We start from the raw sequence: 24915 nt of genomic DNA, 5'->3' as shown, positions 1-24915 counted from the left end.
TCACATTGCTATTCAGAGAAATATTTCCAGAATTTTGGGCTTTCAAAGGGAGTCCCTCCCTTCAAAATATTTGGGAGTTCCTCTAACAACCAAGCCTTTACACAAGAGCATCTGGGAGCTAGTGATTAACAAACTGCAAGATAAAATCAGGAAATGGACTACCAGATCTTTAAATTTGGCTGGTAGGTTAGTGTTAACCAAGGCGGTCCTACAATCAATCCCAGTCTTCATGCTATCTGCTCTTCCAGCACCAAAAGGAGTCTTGCAGCAACTTAGAACCATTCAAAGAAATTTTCTTTGGGGCACGGGGGAAGAACAAAGAAATGGGCCTTGGTAGCATGGGAAAAAATCTGCAAACCTAAAATCTATGGTGGGCTAGGATTGGATGATCCTCAGATTCTAAGCAGGGTTTTAGGAGCTAAATTATGGTGGCGATGGGTTAAAGACCCAGAGGCTCAGTGGGCAACGATTTGGAAAGAAAAATATGCCAGAACTTGGCTAAACAATGATCTCATAAGAATGTCAGGACATAGAAAGGGCTCATAACTTTGGAATAAGGCCTGGGATAACAGGGACTTAGTCCAAGGAAAAAAATTCTGGGAAATCAAAGATGGAAATCTAGCCCTATTTTGGGAGGACAGATGGCAACAAGAACCCATATTGTTCAAAGATGATTGGAGGGATCTCAAGGATGAAACAAAAACCAAAGGGTTATCTAAAGTAAAAGACTTTTGGGATCAAGCCAACAATAATGGAAAATGGAGAACCTCCAGAAACTTGGATTTCAGGGAGGACAACCCCCTAAAATCTAAAGCAGAGACTCTACAAAAAATGTTAGACCAAAGGAAGATTCTAAAGTCAGAGGGGCAAGATCAGCTAAGATGGGGCTACAAGAATGAGGGGGCCTTTAATCTCAAGGAAGCAAAACTCATTCTCCTTGACCTGAACACACAAGCTCCAGACAAGATTTGGCTTGAACTATGGAGACACCAAGGCTGGATGAAAATCAAACTTTTCATGTGGCTGGTTCAGAATAGGAAAATTCTAACTTGGGATAACATTAGGAAGAGGGGTATGCTGGGGCCTTCCAGATGTTAGCTCTTTGAAGCTCAAGAAGAAACTGTGGAGCACCTTCTCAACAACTGCATTTTTACCTCCAGTTTGTGGGATTTTTTTGCCACCATTTTCCACCAGACTGATAGAGACAAAAGGAATATCATCAACACCCTAAACAATTGGAGAAGAAACTTTTCAGAGAATGAAGTTCTTGGCTCAGCATGGGCCATCTTTCCAAGTTTCATCATCTGGAATGTTTGGAAAGAAAGGAACAACAGAATATTCAAGAATGAAAAGAGGCCATCCCAACACATTTTTAAGCTGATCTTAAAACAACTCAAAGAAACTGTTGGCAACATTGTCAGAAATCTTCCTAAGAACCCTCCTTCTGCTGCTGATATGAGAATTCTCTGTGATTTAGGTATGAAGGATCTTACTCCTCAAGGATTGGAAAGGAAAGTAATCTCCATGGTGTCTGAGCAAGATTTCTGGCATCCTCCCCCCAAGGGCTTTTTGAAATTCAACATTGATGGGGCTTCAAAAGGCAACTCGGGCACCGCTAGTTATGGAGGTGTGTTAAGGGATGAGAAAGGAAGTGTCCTTTGCATATTCCACAGTTATTTAGGAAAAGCCACCAATAACATGGCGGAATTGATGGCTATGGAACAATGTTTAGATCTCCTGAAACAAGAAAACCAACAAAATGTGATAGTTGAGGTTGATTCTAAGCTTATCATCAACTCGGTCAAAAGGATTAGTTGGGGAACCAACCCAAAAAAAGTTTCAAAAAACTGGAGACTGATCCAGGGCTTTCAATGGATTCAGATTCACCTCTAGAGCCTTCGTACAGTCAGTTTTAAACATGTTCGAAGGTCGACGAATAAAATGGCAGATCTTCTAGCCAATCAAGGTGTTATCAGCACACAGAATAGGATTGTGTTGAACTGGCAAGAGATGCCTCCAAGCAAGATAAAAACGATCTGTCATGAGCAGGCAGAAGAAGATAATGTCGTGTTTTGAAGGAGAGCCCTGGATACAGATCCCAAGTGATTTAAATAATCCATTTTGGAACTAGTCGGATGGCTTTGATTATGAGAAGTTGGGAAGTTTGGGGGGAGTCTCTTCTTCCCTCAGTTCTGGAAGAAAAAACAACTCAGAAAGCAATCTCGACGGCCGCAATACCATGCGCTTTCTGTTTGGGTTCGGAATACCGGGTGGGGGACAGTTTTCCAGCGATCACGAGCCTCATGGGTGGAAAACGGTTTTACCAATTTTGAAGCAATCACATATAGAGTGCAACAAGTGGCGGTGGGGTCGGTTTGAAAACCGGCCTCATCACATGCTAATGTTCGGAGACATTGGTTGGTGCGATATGATCGTCTTCCATTGGATCATCCGCAACAGATCGATGGTTGGGAATGATTGAGCTAGTTGGTGGTCAGGTTGGGTAAGGGTCGCGCTTCTTACCGTTGCAAAATAGTCCTCTGCCATTGGATTGGGTATGCTGGATCAATGATGATGATCAAAGGACCAGGTTGTTTGGTTGGTGGGAAATGCGCTTGTCCTCTATTTTTGGCAGATTGGAAAAGTGGGTGGGTGTTCTTAAGTCAAAGCCAGCTCAACATTCCTGTGAATTTATGAGACTCTCACTTTGGACTTCGGTTTAGTTCTTAGTTTTGGTTTTGGTTATAGTTTCCTTTTTGTTTAGCCTTGTATAGATTTTTTGAATTTAGAAGTTGGGTGTTTTGCCCATTTTCGGTTGGGTTTTCAGGTCCCTCCCTTGATCCACAACTCCTTGTGGATTGTTGTAATTTATGTATATCATCAATGAAATAGAAGATCCAACTCTTGCTTTAGCAAAAAAAAAAAACAATTCATTCAGAACCTTTATACTCATTGTTATTATGAAACTTACATTCCAAAATTATATTAAAATTTAAGAAATTACTATTTCTCTAATCACAAATCTAAAAGTAATTATCTAAAATTTTAAACATGGTTAGAATTACATCATGATCTAAATACATATTTAACATACCCTAAAATGGTGTACGAGAGAAATAATACATTGAATTCCCTACCCAATCTAAAAAAACATTAAAATAAATACTAGTACATTGATTTTCTTACCTAATATAAAAAACAAAAAAAATTAAAAATTAAATAATTTTAAATATAAAATTTCTTAAAATTTTGGTTAAACATTAGTTAAAATAAAAAAATAAAAGAAATAAAGCTTGATTTTAAATTTTTATTATCTATAGTGATTTTGATCATGTCTTTTAGATTAATCACATCATAAGTTGTTGACCACCCTTTAATATGATTCATCTTCAAAATAACTAAATAAAATAAAATAAAATATTAAAAATAACAATTCATTAAAAAAACTTCATATTTACTATTATTATGAAATTTAAATTCCATAATTCTACTATTTCTCTAACAAATTTCACACTAATTACATAAAATTTTAAACATGGTTAGAATTACACCATAATCTAAATTCATATTTAACATACCCTAAAACCATTTAGTAAGACAATAAGACATTGATTTTCCAACCTAATCTAAAAAACATAAAAATATAAAAATTAAATAATTTTAAATACAAATTTTTCTAAAAATTGGATTAGAAAATAGTTAAAGTAAAAAAATAAATCAAATAAATTCAATCTAAATTAATAAAATTAAATATTAAAAATAACAATTTATTAAAAACCTTCATACTCATCATTATTATGAAATTTAAATTTCAAACTTCTATTAAAATTAAAATTAAAAGAAATATCTATTTCTCTAATCACAAATCTCACTATAATTACATAAAATTTTAAACATGATTACAATTACACCATGATCTAGATTCATATTTAACAAACCCTAAAAATAATTCTTACTAATCTAAAAATACATAAAAAAAGTTAAATAATTTTAAATACAATTATTTCTAAAACTTTGGTGGAACAATTCATTAAAAAGAAAAAGAAATTAAAATAAAAAATAAATCAAATAAATTCAATCTACATTAAAATTACAAACCTAAATATAAAAATAACAATTTATTAAAAACTAGTTAAGGTAAAAAAAATAAAACAACTAAATTCAATCTAAATTAAAATTAATAATTTAAATATAAAAAATAACAATTCATTAAGACTCATTGTTATTATGAAATTTAAATTCAAAAATTCTATTAAAATTAAAGAAATGAATATTTCTCAAATTACAAATATCACAATAATTATATAAAATTTTAAACATGATTAGAATTACATCGTAATCTAAATTCATATTTAACATACTTTAAAATGTTGTACCAAAGTAATAAGGTATTAATTTTCCTACTTAATCTAAAAAAATATAAAAATTAAAAATTAAATAAATTTAAATACAAAATTTCCTAAAATTTTAAGTAAACAAATCATTAAAAATAATAATAATAATAAATCAATTAAATTCAATCTAAATAAAAATTAATAAAATAAAATATTAAAAATGACAATTCATTAAAAACCTTCATACTCATTGCTATTATGAAATTTAAATTCCAAAATTCTATTAAAATTAAATAAATAACTATTTCTCTCATTATATTAAATTAAATAAATGACTATTTCGCTCCTCACAAATCTCATAGTAATTACATAAAATTTTAAATATGGTTAGAAATGACATTATGATCTAAATTCATCTATTAACATACCCTAAAACAATGTAAGAAAGTAATAAGACATGGATTTTCCTATCTAATCTAAAAAACATAAAAAAATAAAAAATTAAATAATTTTAAATATAAATTTTCTTAAAACATTAATTAAACCATTAAAAAAAACTCAACTAAATTTAAATTAATAAATTACATATTAAAATAACAATTTAGTGAAAACCATTTTACTCATGATTAATTTGAAATTTAAATTCCAAAATTCTATTAAAATTAAATAAATCACTATTTTTCATCAAGTTCCACAAGCACAATTAGTTGATAATGAGCCTAATCACGGGTCAAACTTGAAAAATCACACCAAACTTAACAAAAAAAACCTTTTACTCTAATCACATATCTCAATAATCACATAAAATTTTAAACATGATTACAACTACACTATGATCTAAATACATATATTAACATACTTTAAAACCATGTAAAAGCAATAAGATATTGATTTTCCTACCTAATCTAAAAAACATAAAATAATAAAAATAAAATAATTTTAAATAAAATTTCTCCTAAAACTTTGATCAAACAATTTTTAAAAATAATACTTAAAAAAAAATCAACGAAATTCAATCTAAATTCAAATTAATAAATTAAATATTAAAACTAACAATTCATTAAAAACTTTCTTAGTTGAAATTTAAATTTCATTGTTATTATGAAATTTAAATTTCAAAATTATATTGAAAATAAAGAAATAACTATTTCTCTTATCACAAATCTTACAATCAATACATAAATTTTAAACATCAATACATCAATAGAATTATATCATGATCTAAATTCATATTTAAACATCATTAGATCTAAATTCATAACATAATTATATTATGATCTAAATTCGTAACATAATTATATTATGATCTAAACTAAGAGTAGTTTAATGAGGTTACAATTCTGTCCACAAAGTAGTAAAAATTTTGGGATTTTAGAAATTTTAAGAAATATGAGTTATAGTGATCTAACTTGAGAATTTTAGATACCAGAAATTTTTGGTAATACTCAATCTATTTCCAACTATATTAAAAAAACATTTTTTTTTTAAACCAAATTTCAACCAAAAATAACTTTCAAAATATGTACTAAATTTTAATCATAATCGGAATTATACCATAATCTAAATTCATATTTAACATACCCTGAAAAGATGTACAAAATAATCATAATCAGAATAACACCATAATCTAAATTCATATTTAACCTCCTCCTACGATGTGGTAGTTTGCTAAATTATGACATAACCTTAAAAGGATCATTACATAAGTAACATTAAAATCTAATTTCTTCGCTAAAATTTTAGAACAATATCGAACGGTTCCCATACGTTTAACCGTCCATTTTGAATTTGAGCTTGGCCGCATCCGAATCCGAATCCGAATCGACATTATCATGGAAAATAAACAATGAAAGGATGCTTAACCGACAATGGTGTGTATTAAACAGATGACACATGGCAGCCCGTGTCACCTCTTCAAATAACAGTAGACTACAGTCGTGTCTGCACAGTATTACTTTGCCATGAGCCTTCGCCATGGCAGCACCGAACGTGTATACCCATTAACAGGAGCCACCACGACGTAGCGGATATCATTCTTGGTGACTATATATAAAATCAAGGAGTAGCGGATATCATTGTTGGTGACTATATATAAAATCAAGAAGTCGTGAGGGCGGTGAGAGTAGTTGAAACGATTACAAACTGAGTGTCTGTAACCTGTTATACCTAAGGCTGTAGTTGCTGGGGTGTGAAGAGAGGATCATCATGAGTCAGGGGCAGGCGAGGAGGGATGAAGCGCAAGATCAATTGCCGGAGCCCATAACATATGGAGACATATTCGACGTCAGCGGGAGTCTGGCGGCGCAGGCCATCACTCCGCAGGACGCAGCTCTCATGCAAAGCGCCGAGACGAGGGCGCTCGGCAAAACACTGAATTTAGGCGCCGCCGCAGTCATGCAGGCGGCGGCCGAGATGAACGAGAGCGCCGGCCTAGTGAACAGCCGGGCAGAAGACAGCGTTGTGGGTGAGCAGAGTGTCACTGTCGCCGAAGCCCAGCTGCCCGGTGTGAACGTCCTTACGGAAAGCGTAGCCGGGCAGGCCATTCGCTTCGCCATCCGCCCGGCGCCCGCAGATTATCCCACGGCGGCTACCGCGGACGTCACCATCGGAGAGGTACCTGGCACGTGCTAGAGTGGTGTTGGACTTATTTTAATTTGAGCGTCTCTTTATTGAATTTCATTGGCAACGTATGGTTAATTTTTCGTTGACAGGCATTGGAGGCGGCTGCCATTAGAGCAGGTGATAAGCCTGTGGAACTAAGCGATGCAGTTGCAGTCCAGGCAGCCGAGCGGCAAGCCACCGGGACTGGCGAGATCTCTAAAGGCGGCGTGGCCTCGGCGGCGCAGTCGGCGGCAGATGTTAATGCACGATTGCCGTACTCGATGAAAACGACCTTGGGAGACGTTCTTTCTGTAACTATCACAATACACTCTGCTTTACTATGATGTAGACTTGCAACTAATCTACAGTCTTTTACTCTAATAATCCACACTCTGCTTTAATATGATGTAGACTTACAATTGATCTATACTCTTCTAATATATTATTGGGATTATTTTTTGAGTTATTATTTTTCTCTTAATGGTGCAGACTGCTACTGAAGACCTGCTCGTGGACAAGGCTGTTACAGCGGAGGACGCGTGGAGGATCAAAGAACTGGAAGCGAGTCACACCGAGACTGGGGAAGCTTATCCCGGTGGCGTCGGCGATGCCATGGAGGCTGCCGCGAGGGTCAATGAACAGGGTGGCATGGGGTTTCGGGCATGACCTGCATATCTGGATTTGTGAGATTTTCTTACGTCTTTGTGTAAATTTTCTTGGTGTGTAATGGCCTTTGGAGTGTGTAAGTAGTAGGATTGGTAATCTTTAATCGAATGACCTAATGATAGGTGCCGTTTATGACTATTGGAATAACTCACGATAGGCGCCATTTTGAACCATGTAATTGCTCCTCGGTAATAAGGTTTATGTTTTTCATTCCTGCCTGTATTGTTTTCGTGTTTTTGGGAAGCTTTCTTGATATTTTTTTTTAATAAAATTCATCGAGAATTTTCAAAAGTTAAAATGATTGTATTTCGAATTCTATATATATGGTTTAGTTTTTAAAATAATAAAATGTTTTAATAACAATATTAATATTTTTCTTATTTAATTAATATTAAAATATTTCAATAATACTATTCATATTTATTTTTTAGTGATATGTAATTAATATTAATATTTATATTAATATTAAAATATTTCAAAAATAATATTAATGTGATATATTAAAATAAAATATTAAAAAATTTTCGCGATAGGCAAATAATATATTTTTTGTGGTATGCTTTAATTTTAAAATAATATTAATAATATTAAATTAAAAATAATATTAATAATATTCATATTAACATGTAATTAATATTAAAATATTTCAGAAAATAATATTAATATAACATATTAAAATAAAATATTAAAATAATATTAATAATATTAAATTAAAAATAATATTCATATTAACATGTAATTAATATTTTATTTCAGAAAATAATATTAATATAACATATTAAAATAAAATATTAAATTTTTTCGCGATATGCAATTAATATTACATAATATCTATATTTTTTGTGGTATGCTTTAATTTTTAAAATAATATTAATATTTTTTTGGTATTGTTTTAATTTTTAAAATAATGAAATATTTTGATAATAATTTTAGTAAAATTGATTTTTTTATTATTTACAAAGGTTAAAGTTATTTAACTCTCAATTAGCTCACTTACAAAGTAGATTTGAGTAAAAGTTATTCGGGTTATTAAGTAGATTTGAGTAAAAGTTATTCGGGTTATTTGTAGTTTGAGTAAAAGTTATTCGGGTTATTTACAAAGGTTAAAGTTATTTAACTCTCAATTAGCTCTCTTACAAAGTAGATTGAGTAAAAGTTATTCGGGTAGATTGAGTAAAGTAGATCTTACAAAGTAGATATCTTGAGTAAAGTAGATTGAGTAAAGTAGATCTTACAAAGTAGATATCTTGAGTAAAGTATATTCTTTGGATAAAGTTATTCAACTCTCTTACAAGGTAGATAGATAGATTGGGTAAGTAGATTCTCTCAATAAAGTTATTCAACTGTCTTACAAAGTAGACAGATAAAGTTATTCAACTCCTGTCTTACAAAGTAGACAGATAAAGTTATTCAATAGACAGATAAAGTTATTCAACTCTCTTACAAAGTAGATAGATAGATTGGGTAAGTAGATTCTCTCGATAAAGTTATTCAACTCTTGTCTTACAAAGTAGACTGATAAAGTTATTCAACTCTTGTCTTACAAAGTAGACAGATAAAGTTATTCAACTCTCTTACAAAGTAGTCAGATTGAGTAAAGTAGATCTTACAAAGTAGATTCTCTCGATAGATTGAGTAAAGTAGATTCTCTGGATGTTTAATATTTTCATAATATATCGAGATTAAAGTAGATTCTCTCGATGTTTCATATTTTCATAATATAAGTTAGATAATTTGAATTGATATTTTATAAGTTAGATAATATTTTGAATTGATAATTTGGTAAAGTAGATTCTCTCCATGTTTCATACATGTTTCATAATATGAGTCAGATAATAATTTGAATTGATATGATAATTTGGTAAAGTAGATTTTTTCGATGTATTATTTAATAATTTGAATTGATATGATAATTTGGTAAAGTAGATTTTTTCGATGTATTATTTACAAACGTTAAAGTTATTTTGATATGATAATTTGGTAAAGTAGATTTTTTTGATGTATTATTTACAAAGGTTAAAGTTATTGAGCTCTTTTATAAAGGTTAAAGTTATTCAACTCTCTTACAAAGTAGATTCTCTCCATGTTTCATAATATGAGTTAGTTTGGGAAAGTAGATTCTCTCCATGTTTCATAATATGAATTAGTTTGGTAAAGTAGATTCTCTCGATGTTTCATAATATGAGTTAGATTGAGTAAAGTAGGTTCTCTCTATGTTTCATAATATAAGTTAGATAATAATTTGAATTGATAATTTGGTAAAGTAGATTCTGTAATGCCCCGGGAGAAAAATGTAAATATTTGATTTACTGTGGTAAATATGATATTATTATCTATTTAAAATTTAAATATAATTTGTTTTCATTATGAGATGTAACAAGTGTTTCTTTAAAGGATGGTAATTTCTCAAGGAGGAAGTTGTCCTCTTGAGGTAAAAAAGACAGTGGCTGTGAGAGCAACCCTAACTGCCTCCCCTAACTGTAAGAGTTTCCAGAGAAAAGGAGGGGAGGAGAGGAAAATATGCCTAACTGCCTCCCCTAACTAGAAGAGTTTCCAGAGAAAAGGAGGGGAGGAGAGGAAAATCTGCACTGTAGGGACAGGCAGAGGAGGAAAAAAAAAAAAAGAAGGCTAAGTCTGGTGATGATTAGATAGTCCTACATGCCGTGTGAGCAACTTGCGGAAGACTGTGGTCTAGCAAGTAAGCAAGGGGGGGATTCTAGTCCTAAAAGATGAATCTCATGGTTGAGCAGTTGAGAGCCAACAGACCCAGATTTGAGTGACCTTCAAGAAGATCTTTACCTGCCAGAAATACCAGTTACATAAAGAAACCCTTGGGTTGGAACTGCTGTGTGAAATTTGTAATGTTTCATTTTTACTGTTAAAAGAAGGGTGTGGAAGGTTTTCCTTATAGTGAATAGTGGAGAAAACATGAGAGGAGAGATGGGTGTCCTCCTAAGAAAATATTTATACTAATGTAAGAGCTTAGTAATCTGCGAGGAGTTTAGCTTTCTTGTTTTTTTTTTAAATGGGAAAATTTATCCAAAGATTAAAAAAAAGAAAAGAAACAGAGAGGAGAGATGGGTGTCCTCCTAAGAAAATATTTATACTAATGTAAGAGCTTAGTAATCTGCGAGGAGTTTAGCTTTCTTGTTTTTTTTTAAATGGGAAAATTTATCCAAAGATTAAAAAAAAGAAAAGAAACAGAAAACAAGATTTATCGCAGATTCAGAATTTCAAAAAAGAAAAGACTGACATTGTAGTAAACTTGAATCCATTCAATAAATAACAGAAAGACTGTTCAGGGGCTCTTTCTTTACATATGCATGAACACAAACAAATGCAAGAAAATCTAGAAGATTGAATCAGAACCCCAGAGCACTACCAGTGGAGCGATATTTATATAGATTCTAAAGAAAACACTGAGGAGCAAAACAGCATCCGCAAGGATATGCAAATTTAAAACCAGAATCCTTCTTTTCCTATTTGCATGCAGTTATGAATTTAAATGACAGCATTGCAAAAACATGTAACTGTATATATATGTGACAGAAGATCAAATCTTGCAATTTCATAACCATACGGAAGTGAGTAATCCTGAGAAATTAGATAATAACATAATCCTGAGCTCTGAGGAGCGTATTTAAGTTTAAGAGAACTTGTAAAATAGTACGAACAAGAGACTAGCAGTAACATAGAGCTAGACCCTAAAGCAAATGCCAACACACAACAACCTGCTAGGCATAAACCATTTTCACCGTGTGGAGATAACTTACATAGAATGCCATACAACATGCAGTACAAAACCAATAACAATCTGTGGAAATTCAAAACTGTACACATAAAATTGCACTGTCACAACCATAGTAATAATATGATAACTCATGGAACCCTGACGGGGGTTAAAACATTGCAGTATAACAAGAAGAATCGCAACGCGCAGCAAGGAGGGCGTGCTTCTTTATAACTTAACACTACTCAGGTCACAAGGACCTTAACAAACAAAACTGGAGAATAATTAAATGAAAATGTGCACAATGAGTAACGAAACTGTGGTAAGCCCACAGGATATTAACCAGGAACACAACCTGAACAATCCTCTCTTAAATAAAAGTATTACATAGAAAATTTAAGAGTAAGCCCAAGGGCTTGTCAAATTTTATGGTCTACATTTCGGAGAAATAAATTCCGAGAAGAGATTTCCCAAACCCTGGAAAGAGTAGGGAAATCTTGTCCAGTGTATAGACACTGCCATAACTCTGTTACAATAAACAAAATAGGAGCTGTAAGGAATTGGGCTGGAGGGCCATATCTAAATAGAAGGAAGAACCCTTCCTATCTTTCAACAGAATGAGTAAATTGTCAAGAGAACCAGAGAATCATCCATCTTCAGGAGAAGTAATGTAGGAACTTACCTGTTAACCAAACATTGAGGAGATAGGACCTGGAAACCAGGGTAGCATCTACCCGAACCCTCGCGTGATTCACTAGAGGTCGGCTCCATAACCCTCGTCCACAAAACAAAAAAACAAGTGTGAAACATACTAGAATTTCGAATAGAAACCAAACAAAACCTGTAAGGAGGAAAGGGAACAAAAAAAATTAAAAGATGGCATGATAAAATCCTTACCAAAAGACAAATACTGTTATAACCAGGTCCAATTCGGTCCGGAGCTTGGTAGTGTACAAAAATCATCTCCATTCATTTGACGAGAAGGAGTTGTGAACGAATTCGGCGAGAGGAAGGAAGACGGAGCTGAAGCAAGGCCTGATGCAAGTGTTTTGGGTAATCTCCACGCTACGGGTAAAACATGGATAAGGCATATCAGTTCAGCTCCGCCCTCGGATGGGCATCCATACACCCACATCGTCGATGAGGGGAGAAGCCCGAGGGCATGAAGGCAGAGGGTACTCAGACCATACCCATCATGTGATAGAGCCAGCGGATAGTAAATACCAAAGCCAGGTGTAAAGAGCCAGTGGTGCCAGCATTAAATTTGACATCTAATTCTCTGCCCACCAGAGAGATATTTCCGATTACACATAAAAAAAATAACAAAGAAAAGCATTACCCTTTGATATTTCTAATTTGATGCATGTGTATTAAAAATTAATAAGGTTAACACATTTGAGTAGTTATGCATGTATGGGGTAGATTAGGGTATGACTTAAGTAAAAAAAACATTATCTGGTAAGTTAATTCGTGGGTATATTACAAGTGGTATCAGAGCCAAGTATCAAAAACTGTGGCCTCTAGGAATTGGAACTGATAGACAGATAGAGTACAATTTATTTTCATCTCTATTGAGTAGTTAAAAAAAAGCCAGTTAATGTGTTGACTCTTCTTCTGTTACTTTTCTTATGTTAAGTACTGGAAAAAAAAACAGAAGACTAACAATATGAGAAGAGCAGACAATTCATCACGTAGGTTTGTGGTAGGCCAGGGACCTGCAGAGAATAACCCTAAATTATGGGTACAGCTTGGAGAAGAGGCTCGTAATACAAACCTTACAATTTTGGAGACAGTGCAGGAGTGGAAAAATGAAATGGCCCGATTGCGGGAGGATAACACAAGGTTAACCATGGAACAAGAGATGATTATAAAAATTCTATCTGATAAGCAGAATCAGCAACCACTGAATCTCAGCGCTGAGTAGCAAAGGATATCAGAGGAACAAAATCATCACACAGAACCTGAAGAGTCAGAAGGAAGGGAGGAGGAACGATCTGATAATGCCTCCGAACAATAGACATCAAAAAGGCAACGGATAGAGTTGCAAGGGGAATTCCGTAAGATCAAACCACCACACTTTGACAAAGAATAGGAGGAAGCAGCCGAGGTGTGGTTGATTAATATGAACAAATACTTCTAGCTATATGAATATGATCACAACCTCAAGGCACGGTTGGCCATTTTCCAATTACAGGGAAAAGCCACCCTGTGGTGGGAAGAAGTTAAGATGGTAAGAGGAGTAAGTGAACAAAATATCACTTGGGAAAAATTTCAAAAATACTTTAAAGAAAGATACCTGACCGAACGCTTCTATGACGAAAAGGCAAGAGAATTCCATGACCTGCAATTGGGACAGCAAACTATGGATGAATTTATCACTCGTTTTACTTCCTTGCTCCGTTATGTGCCTTATATTCGAGAGGAAAAGGCAAAAGTATAGAGGTTCACCAGTAGTTTACCTTTGAGCATGAAGGAAAGAATCAAATTTGACAACCCAAAGACGATGGACGAGGCCATATGTAAAGCCCGAATTTGCTACCAGTAAAGCAAGCAGAAGGGAGAAATCCTGGGTAAGAAATGGGTTGACAAAAAAAACAGCAAGCTGGTTGGAAATACTAAAGGTAATCGAGGTGGTGGTAACAAAGGATTTGCCAAGGGGTAAAACAACAGAAACATACAAAAGAATCCGCTCCAATTAAAGCCCCCCATTGAGTCCAGAACTAATGAACAGCCTGGAAAAATAAACAACGAAGGGACAGCAAGGCCTCTAGTGCAATATTGGGGTTGTGGTGGACCCCATTACATAAAAAATTTCCCTCAATGAAAAGGAACCGAACAGGTTTCCCAGGTCTATGAAGCATCTATAGTTGGCGATGTAGGATGGAGTCTACCAAAGATTAATGCTGCTCTGGAAGATCATCAGGCAAAGTACCAGCTGACCATGGTGGAATTTGAAGGTAAACTCTTAGACTTTGTTGTAACTGTTTTAATTGATCCTAGAGCTACATTAAGTTATATTAGTCCTAAGGTTGTGGAGCATTATAAGTTGCAACCTGTTAAGTTTAAGGACCCTTGGCTAGTACAGTTGGCAATAGGGGCAAAAAGATGGGTACTTGATAAGGTCAAAAACTGCTCTTTAAAGATAGCAGGACAACCAGTGACAGCAGATTTAAATGTGCTTCCCCTTGGTTCGTATGATATACTGATTGGTATGGACTGGTTAGAAAACATTGCTCCATAATTAATTGTAAAACCAAGACTATCTGTTATAAGGATGAGTTTGGAATAAAGCAAGAGGTGCAGGGAATTAAGTGGCCAGTGCAGATTCGGCCCATAACTACCTCATAGTTAGCAAAATGCATTAGGAAAGGATTTCAGATTTATGCCGTCCAAGTGGGTTATGTTAACTCGAAAGATAAAACAACCACACTGGAGAACATTCCTGTGATACTTGAATTTGTTGACGTGTTTCCGTAAGAGATTCCCGGACTGCCACCCAAAAGAGACATAGATTTTACCATTGAATTGGTGCCACGAGCAGCCCCGGTGTCCCGAACACCCTACAGAATGAGCACACCAGAATTGACAGAGTTAAAGATGCAATTACAGGAGCTGTTGGACAAAAACTACATTCGCCCTAGTGTGTCACGCTAGAAAGCCCTGGTGTTGTTCTTTAAGAAGAAAGACGGGACTCTTCCCATGTGTATGGATTATCGTCAACTGAAAAAATTGATGATCAAGAATAAGTATCCTCTACCCCGTATTGATGAACTGTTTGATCAAGTAAAGGGAGCAACAGTTTTCTCAAAGATTGATTTGCGATTAGGGTATCACCAAATCAGGATTAAAGAGGAAGACATAGCTAAGACAACTTTTAGAACATGATATGACCATTATGAATTTGTGGTGTTACCCTTTGGGTTGACCAACGCCCCTGCAACTTTTATGTGTCTAATGAACATCGTATTTCACCGGTATTTGGATAAGTTCGCACTAATTTTCATTGACGATATACTGATTTATTCTCGGTCTATGGAGGGGCACCAGGAGCACCTCAGATTAGTATTGAAAACCCTCCGAGAACACCAATTATACGCTAAGTTCAACAAATGTAAATTCTTTAAAGAACAGATACAATATTTGGGGCATATAATTACTAAGGAAGGAATCACAGTGGATCCCGAAAAGATAAGGACCATAATGGAATGGCCGGTACCCAAGGATGTGGTAGACATCCAATCTTTCATGGGATTAGCAGGCTACTAAAGAAGGTTTGTGGAAGGATTTTAGAGAGTAGCTTATCTAATCACTTCATTACAGAAAAAGGGAAGGACCTTTAGGTGGACCCCTGAATGGCAAAAAATATTCGAACAACTTAAATATCTGCTCACCACCTGTAACACTACAGAATAGGAGTGATAAATTTTTTTTTCCTTAAAAATAATAAAACATAGTAATAAGAATTCAGATGCAATTTAATCGATTGTTTTATTTCATTTACATATCATAGGAATCGTATTATTTATTTGTAAAGTTACATCTACATTGAACCATAGCACGTAACATCGATAATCTAATTCTGTTTTCAATCTCGAGAACCAACATTCGGATTTGCAATGGTAACCATACTTACGGTGCAATGGATTGAATATAAAGTGGTCGTTTGTACCATGGAATGAGTGGCCATTTATTAATTTCCTATTGAGTTAAATGTTATTTACCTAAATATCCGGCCTAGAAAAGAGTGTTGCCGAGAATTGCTCTGGCAACTGGCGCTCGGCAAGCTGGTCTTCCCCACACCGTCCATCTGGCACGATGAACGATCGACCTGCCAGTACCATGTGATACAGCGTGCTGGATTAAACGCTCAGGACTCCAGGATTTAATGCTTCTGATACAAATCTCGAGTAAACCATACGACGGCTACTTCCTGGGTTTCTATGCCCATTTCTATGGTGGAGATGAGACCATCTAGATCGACGGTTGAAGTCATTCCAGGTGAGGGTGAAAAGGCTTGAAGTTTTCTCTCAAAGCGTTTTGGTAATTCTTTTGCAGCTCATTGTTATGGCAACCTCTGACGTCCACAGGTCTCTGGTATTTTGTATTTCCGCACAGAGTACCTCTCCAGCATGCGATTCTATGGTGGAGAGTGGAATTTGCTTCCTAATCTCGGATAGGATAACCTGGTGCTCCCTCTTCCTGGTGAATGCCTGGATCGTTTACGGTTTATTTTCTTTTTCTTCTTAACCTTATCCCCTTTCACAACTCGGATTCTTATTCGTTTGTGGATGACTTTTGTCTCAGGTGCAGAGCCTCAGTGCTGAAGCCAGTGCTCAATGGAGGACCAGCTCGATCTTCCCTACTCACTCTACATATTCTGGTAAGTGGCGTTTAATTCCATGGTTAAAGTTTAGGAAAATACCCTAGGTAACAGACTGAGCCGCTGCTTATCCTGGCAAGCTACCGGGACTGTGCTTGAGCAAGAGAGTGTCATGGTTTGGGGTTTTCATCATTGTGGTTAATTAATCAGCTTCCCTTCTCTGTTACACAATGTATCATATGGGTTCTGCACAGGGCAGATCAGGCAGAAACCCTGTTGGGTTACGCTCAATACCTGTCCATTATTGTATAACTGTTTCATAGATTCGTGTTTTTTTTTTTTTTTGGTACCAAACTTTGTTTAAGAGATTTGTTGGGCTTCCATGAGCCGTTCTTTGCCTGGGTTTGTAGTTTGTATTATTCTGTGAATATACTTGGTACACTTATCGCTTCCAAAGGTTTTCCTATAACTTTTATTAAGAGAAAACTATCGCAAATGTTTTTTGTTTACTGTTGCTATCTCTATTTGAGGAATATGAGTTGACGGCTTCGATTGTTCAGAAGCTCCTCGTCGGCTATTCTATAATGTTCAAACAGGATACGGCCGTTCTCCTTACAGACCCGTCCGTTGAATATTGGAATGTCTGCTATTGTTAATCGTGTTTATGCTGTTAAACACACATGGGAAACATAGAATAGGAAAGATAAATCATGTGAGTTTATTTTTTTATTAACAGGAGATATACATTTATAGTACATTATGTGACCATTGGGATTCACCTCCCAAGGTCTCTTGGACTGCTTTTGTCCATTCGACTTCCACACTAACCCATTGAGGATTAGGTGTCCAACATTCCCCCCCTTAATCTGAAGGGTTATGTATGAGTCCAAGAAGAGAGCTGTAATACAAAATGTGCAAAAAATGCATGGCAGCACTAGGCTGAATGTGCTCTATGAAATGTTGGTATAAAGGGCGGTGGTTTAAGGATGACCACCAACACTAGAACGCTTAGTGCAGTTCCCGGAACTCTTCCAAACTGGCAAGAAACTGAAGTTTTCTGCTAGAGGAAGTGATCCTATTGTTTTAAAGAGGGAAACCTTCAACCATAAAAGGGAGGTCTCACCCCGCATAAAAGGTAAAACTTCAACCTAAAAAGGGAAGTCTCAACCTGTGATGGTTTAAGGATGACCAACAACTCTGGAATGCTTAATGCAATTCCTGGAACTCTTCCAAAACTGGCAAGAAGCTGGAGTCTTCTGCTAGAGGAAGTGTTCTCAATTGTGTTCCCGGAACTCTTCTAAAACTGGCAAGAAGCTGAAGTCTTCTGCTAGAGGAAGTGTCCCAGATTGCCAACTCAAGGCATGTTCACGGGCATCTTTGTCGCTGGCTACAACTCTGAAACTGGTGTGGCAGGTTGTGGCTCAGGCTCGCTTGATGTGACTTTGAAGCTTGTAGATGACCATCATTTCCCCCCCGTCAGATACAAGGTGAGAAGATGGAGAAAACTCAACTGCAAGACTGTTCAATATTCTGGAACAAGTTCTGACATGTGTTTGGAATATCTTCTTGGCTGTTGATGCCCATTGCCAAGAAGCGATCCATCCAAGATGAATCTTTGTTCATGCAGGATGTTTGTTTTTGAAGCATCTGTTTGAAGAATGACTGGTTTTATGACAGTGCTTGCATGGATGAAGATAAAAACAGTGATCTTTCAGATGGCCAACTCGATCACAGTGTTGGCATTTCACGATCTGTTGTTTTTGTTGTTGTTGTTGTTGCTGTGGAAGAGGGGCAGAATCTGGAACAGCTGGAGGTGAACTGTCATGAAGAGCAGGTGAACTATCATGAATGAATCCAGCACTCCGAAACTGAATGGGTTTGGCATAGTCTGGAATATGAAAGGACAAGTCCTTGTCATATCCAAGACCAGTTCTGTGCTTGTTGTGGACAAGCTGTTCCCAAGGTCTGATGATGGGCTTGGGAAGTGCAGACTGAATTTCTGGATCTGCATGTACAATTGCTGCTTCATTGGGCACTGGATCTGAATGAACTTCAGCAATATTGTTTTGCTGTTTATGGGAGTCTGTTTCATTGTTCTGAACAGAAACAAGTTCAGAATGATGACTCCACTGCTGTAATTCTTCCTGCTGCAGTTGTGATTCAAGCTGCAAAAACTCAATATTCTCCTGTGCATTTTGTAGACATATTTTAATATTGAATAGAGAGGTTTTGTTGATCTTAACCATCTCATCAACAGTGGAATGTATCAGAGTATTTAACAACTCTAATGCATTATCAAGTCTGGTCATTTTCTTCATTATCTTATAAGTTAAAGAAACAGATCACAACTATCAACCAGTGAAGAAGAAGCAACAATCATTCACAATTCAATGTCACTGCAATATCCTTTATAAATGTCAGCAAAGGATCAGAGTGCAACATAAAAGATTACAATCATCTCATCAAACTCTTTATGAAGCAGTTGAATCAAGGAAACAATGCACTATAGTGAGTTTTAAGTACAATGCCACAATTGGGGCAGCAGCAACTACAAACTTGCTTGGATCCTTCAAGTACTCCTTCACTTTCAAATCAGCATCAGCAAAAAGTTCCCAAAATCCAGGTTCTTTAAAATGGACTAGTAATATGCATCTCAACTTTTTTTTTACCCAAATCAAAAACCTCAATAGCTGGCAATTTCACAAGTGTACCATTTGCATGCGGAAGCTTATCTTTCATGTGGTTCAAAATCATTCACCATTGATTTCATACTTTCATTAAAAGTCATCATATATGGAATTATCTCAATTCCAATATCTACTCATCAGCAGGCAAATTCATAACTTCTTAAACCCACTGACTCAAATCATTCAAATGCTCATCAACCCAATAAACATCATTCATATATGACCAAAATTCAATGAAACAATGTGCCCATTATTTTAATCAATGAAAGGCTTGGACTTGTCCTTACTCAATGCGCCCTTGATCTTTTAGCAGTGGTACAAATGATCCCCAATGAATCTCAGCCTCCTAAAATGATGAAGAATTCGGTCTTCCAGGCATCCGGAACTCCTACATAATATATGCCCTTGGATTCAAATAAGGAAATGCTTTCGGCCTGCAAGAATGAATGGCTCTTTCCCTATCAAGAATGAATGGTTCTCGCCCTATTAAGATCTGATGTCAAATAATATACCTCTGCTCCTATTGTAAAACGCTACCACAATTATAAACAGAGTCTTCAAAAAATATTTAACACAGAGGCATCATACTGTCAGCAAAAATGTTTAACGCAGAGGCAAGTCGTCCCGAGAGGCAAGTCCTGAACCAACGACTTTACATATATAAAAAGAACAGATTCAAGCTCAAAACCAAAACGTTTTGATGGACATACTTCAGATAGCGCTCTTGTTACATCAAATCGATAGCCCAGCCAACGACTTTACATATATAAAAAGCACATTCAAAATTAAAACAACGCATTCAATATATATCATGCTACCAATATATATCACCGTATATATATCACTTCAAAACAGTTCAAATTCGATATCTAGTGCCTTCATTCGAATGAAATTCTGGTAAGTTCAATTCTCTCTTACTTGAAGCGAAACCAACCCCTCAAGGGAAACACTCAGATTGTGGAGCACATATCTCTGGTCATGTTCCTCCTGTAGCTAGAAAGGCGTTCTTAGCATGGACATTTTCCACACGAGATATTCAGGAACTCATTTGCCACCCTTACAAACATTTCAATGCCTTGCTCTTTCAGGGGCGCAAATTTGATCAGTTTGGAAAGTACCAGCAAATTTGAACACAATGCGCATAGATAAGAAATTACCAGCAAATTTCACAAAGGAAATATTTTATGCAATGGAAAAGCACTTTGGTCAGAATCGAACTATTCATCCTGGAGACATGGTTATTGATACATCAGCGTCCAATTATGGAGCATTTGAACACAATGTTGCTTCAGAAAATACCCCACTGCATAAGGATATGAAGTTGGAGATGTCGTTAGATGTTATGCTTCGCCTCTTGAGTTCGTCTTTCAGCTCTGTAACCTTCCACTGCTCCAGAGGGCGATTCCTAAAACCCCTTCAAGGCAAACAATCCAGGTAACAATCTGAGTTCGAATCCGAACAAGTGCTCAACAAAATATTCACCTCGGATAAGCAAAGCAATATCGTCCAAACCCTCAAATAAGGCCTCAGAATGGACTCACTGCCACAATTAATGTGCTAAGATCAATTCACTGGCTCAGAGAAGGCTTTAGAATGAACTGGCTTAAATATTGGCTACTGCCATTGTTAATTCCTCCGAGGTAGTTTAGTGTCTTAGAGATAGACTGCTGCCTCCGTTAAGGCCTCAGAGATGGTCCACTGCCTCCACTTTGATGAGTTTAGCCCGACGTCCTCAGTAAACAACCCTCACGAGCCTCAGGAACATCTTGCTGCAACAAAAAGGGCCTATACACATAGTCACCATGATTTACACAACAATCGACACGTTCTATGTGACGGACGAGCAGATTGCCAATTCCCCCTCGCGGAAAGATGGAATCGACGAACAGACGGAGATGACTCTCCATTTATTCGGTTGCGAATTGATTCAAGAAAGCGGAATTCTGCTTAGATCGCCACAAGCAGTTATGGCAACAGGCCAGGTTCTTTTTCATCGATTCTATTTCAAAAAATCATTTGCACGCTTTAACGTCAAGCGGGTTGCGGCAAGTTGTGTTTGGCTTGCGGCGAAGCTTGAAGAAAGCCCTCGGAGGATTCCGCAGGTTTTGAATGTGTTTCATCGAATGGAATGCAGGCGAGAGAATTTGCCTCTTGAACCTTTAGAACCTCATTCCAAAAAATATGCAGAGATGAAGATGGACTTGAACCGAACAGAACGCCACCTTTTGAAAGAGATGGGATTCAAGAAAAATATCAAATAGCGCAGGCGTTCAAACCAGGCAGTGCGCAGTCTCAGGACAGAGGCGCTCAGGACAGAGGGAGTCAAGTTTAATGGCTTATTCAAGCACATTCAGTATTGCAGGCGAGCTACAAGAATCCGTTCATGTGGGCAGAGAAATCAACGCACAGGTATAACGGCCTCAGCGTTAGGTAGTGCCACCTTAACCAGAGAGGGCGAGGAAGAAATTATGGCATGGTCTGACTGCTCAGAGAGCGACAGAGGCAGAGGCAGAGTAGCGCTCTGGACAGAGGCGTTAATTATGGACAGAGCCCAATTTGCAGAGAATATGAAACGGTTTTGAAGTCTGAGCGTATTTAACTGAACAGGGCGCAGGAATTATAAATAGAATATGTCAGGGCAGCGCAGGTGTGGCAGACAGACATCTCAGAACCGCTTGGACAGCGCTGGCAGTGTCAGGAGCAGCTAAAATTTAGCTGAAGTAATATTCATGAGAAAATATTCCTGAGATGCAGAATTGATGGCAGAAATGACTACACAGAAAGGCCATAAGACAAATGGCTCACATTAATTATGCAGGGCAGCAATACGCCTGCTCTGATACCATGTTAAACACACATGGGAAACATAGAATAGGAAAGATAAATCATGTGAGTTTATTTTTTTATTAATAGGAGATATACATTTATAGTACATTATGTGACCATTGGGATTCACATCCCAAGGTCTCTTGGACTACTTTTGTCCATTCGACTTCCACACTAACCCATTGAGGATTAGGTGTCCAACATATGCTATGACACTAATTTTCTTTCTATCCACGAATACCATGATGTTTGTGTTACTGTACTATTCATTCCTAGACCACATTATAAAGATGGGAATTCTGCGAATCTTCGATTGGTTGCTTAATCTGGAGAATACACGCATAGATTCATTTTTGACCTACCACAGTTTTCATTTACAGTAACATTTTCTTTTTGAAATCTTTATATGCCATATATGTATATACATACTGTTTCGATTTATCTACGTAGGCTGGAATAAATATATGCAATTTTATGTTTCCGCTTCACTGTTACTTATGCTACATGATTTGCTCCAGTAAAGTAGTATTCGAACTTTAATTAAATCTGGTTAAACTATTTTCTTCCTTCTGTCAGTTGCACAGGATCACATTCCTAAATGTTATTTATGTGTTTTACATTTTCCACGTCTGCAATTACAGTAATTCTTCCAATTCCATACACATCCTGACTTAGACCCTAATTGTTTACACAGTATACATATACCGTTAATATCCATTATGTTTTCTCAGTTAAAAATCCATACCTGAACAGAGGCGAACCTCTCTGTTGCGCTTGTCAACCTCCCGACCTTAGGAAGATCCTCCTCGACCTTCCACCCCCAAGCACTTCTGCAGATTTTTGCTGTCTGCAAACCCTCTGGCTCTACCAGAGTCACGCTATCTGGTCCTTACCAGACGTAGCGGTTCAGGAAAGCTTCCGCCTTCTAGACATATGCCATCTGATCTTTACCAGACATAGCATTTTTCCCAAAAAGAGCAACTCTCTTTTCTTTCTTTTTTGTTTTTTTCTCCTTTTCCTACTATCTGGTCTCTACCAGACTTAGCATAACTTTCCCCCTTTTCCTATGAGGTCTCAACCGTCTCATGAAGGTAGTTAGGTTTTCTTTTCCAACCACCTCAATAGCTACTAACAACAATTAATCAACATAATTAATTAAACAGTAGTAGCAACAATTAATCAACATAATTAATTAAACAACAGTAGCAACATAGTTATTTTAATTTCACCAAACATAACCTTAGTCAACAGTTAAATTTTACTGCCTTACTTAAAACACTATCGATTTACTAGGGGCATTACATCTCCCCCTCCTGAAGTTCAACATCGTCCCGATGTTGTTCACCCAGAAACAATTCGGGATAGGCTTCTTTCATGCTCTGCTCATCTTCCCAGGTGGCCTCATCTGGCCCAAAGTGCTGCCATTGCACTTTAACCTAGGTGATGACTCGTTTCCGCAGCTCGACCCTTCTCCGATCTAGTATGTTCACTGGCTCGACCAGGAATTCTCCTTTCGGTTCCACCTGAAACACATAATATTCAGATTAGTAGTTTCTTAACAATCAATCTTTGGTTTATGTTTGTCTTACAACATCTTCTTACCTGAATGTCCTGCCAACTTATTATGTGTCTACGGTCATAAACATATTTCTTTAAAATGGACACGTGGAAGACATTATGGACCCGGATGTGGCTAGGTAGGGCTAGCTGATAAGCTACCAGCCCCACTCGTGCTAAAATCTGGAAGGGTCCACAAAAGCGGGGTGCCAATTTGGCACAACCATTCCATTGTAGAGTACTTCTCCTTGCCCGAATTCTAACATATACATGTTCACCCACTTGGTACTCCCTAAAGGTCCTTTTCCGATCTGCAAAAAAATTTTGTCTGTCCCGAGCTACTTTTAATTTAGCCCACACTCTCTTAACCATTGCTTCCATCTCTTTTAACATTTCAGGACCCAGCATGAGTCTGTCCTCTGGTCCACCCCAGCTGGATGGCGTGCGGCATTTTCGGCCGTAAAGTACTTCGAATGGGCTCATCTGCAAGGATGCATGATATCCATTGTTATAGGCAAACTCCACAAGATGTAAATACTCTTCCCATCGAGTGGGTTGTTGCATCACATATGACCTCAGCATGTCCTCCACCACTTGATTCACCCACTCAGTCTGTCCGTCAGTCTACGGATGATATGCGGTGCTAAAATTTAATTGAGTTCCCAGACCTTCAAACAAGGTCTTCCAGAAGGCTGATGTGAATTTAACATCGCGATCGGATATTATAGTTTTTGGCAACCCATGGAGCTTAAATATGTTCTGCATAAAAACATTTGCAATTTGTGCTGCACGATACGTAGATTGAACTGGTATGAAGTGGGCTGACTTACTGAGTTTGTCCACTACAACCATAATAGAGTCATTATTCCTCTTGGACTTCGGTAACCCTGTAATAAAGTCCATGGTGATAATCTCCCACTTCCATTCTGGTATAGGTAATGGCTGTAGCAACCCCACAGGGTGTTGATGTTCAGCCTTAATCTGTTGACATTCTATGCATCGTGCCAGATATTCTATTACATCTCTTTTCATGCCTGGCCAGTAATATTCCCTCCGAAGCGAAGTGATTAACTTTTGATAACCCGGGTGTCCCGCATAAGGACTTTTATGATATTCATCCAGAATCTTTTCCTTAATATCGCCCTGATTGGGTACATATATTCTTTTCTTGTAGCATAAAATGCCTGCTGCGTC

At 36.6% G+C, this 24915-nt stretch overlaps 1 protein-coding gene and 1 pseudogene across 1 annotated transcript; both read left to right on the top strand.

The window, feature by feature from the left end:
- The first annotated feature begins 6371 nt into the window (after positions 1-6371).
- On the top strand, positions 6372-7811 carry LOC149254440 (late embryogenesis abundant protein D-34-like). Its single transcript, XM_089460158.1, has 3 exons — positions 6372-6947; positions 7046-7246; positions 7425-7811. The coding sequence occupies exons 1-3, from the start codon at positions 6540-6542 to the stop codon at positions 7599-7601; spliced, it is 786 nt and encodes a 261-aa protein (XP_089316284.1). The 5' UTR covers positions 6372-6539; the 3' UTR covers positions 7602-7811.
- Positions 7812-21140: 13329 nt separating this feature from the next.
- LOC149254439 (cyclin-L1-1 pseudogene) lies at positions 21141-21599 on the top strand (annotated as a pseudogene).
- Positions 21600-24915: the final 3316 nt, after the last annotated feature.

This window comes from Pinus tabuliformis, chromosome 7 (genome assembly GCF_031772625.1).
Source record: "Pinus tabuliformis cultivar Carrire ecotype Pingquan chromosome 7, CPIR1, whole genome shotgun sequence".
Classification (NCBI taxonomy): Eukaryota; Viridiplantae; Streptophyta; class Pinopsida; order Pinales; family Pinaceae; genus Pinus; species Pinus tabuliformis.
The sequence above is the reverse complement of the archived record's forward strand: the minus strand, read 5'-3'. Positions and strand labels throughout refer to the sequence as shown.

What these genes read in the sequence shown, in the direction of transcription:
- LOC149254440 (XM_089460158.1), top strand. Translation starts at nt 6,540, where the DNA reads ATGAGTCAGGGGCAGGCGAGGAGGGATGAAGCGCAAGATCAATTGCCG. An exon ending in CGGACGTCACCATCGGAGAG is followed by an intron (nt 6,948 to 7,045) that starts GTACCTGGCACG and finishes TTTCGTTGACAG; the next exon opens with GCATTGGAGGCGGCTGCCAT. An exon ending in CCTTGGGAGACGTTCTTTCT is followed by an intron (nt 7,247 to 7,424) that starts GTAACTATCACA and finishes TTAATGGTGCAG; the next exon opens with ACTGCTACTGAAGACCTGCT.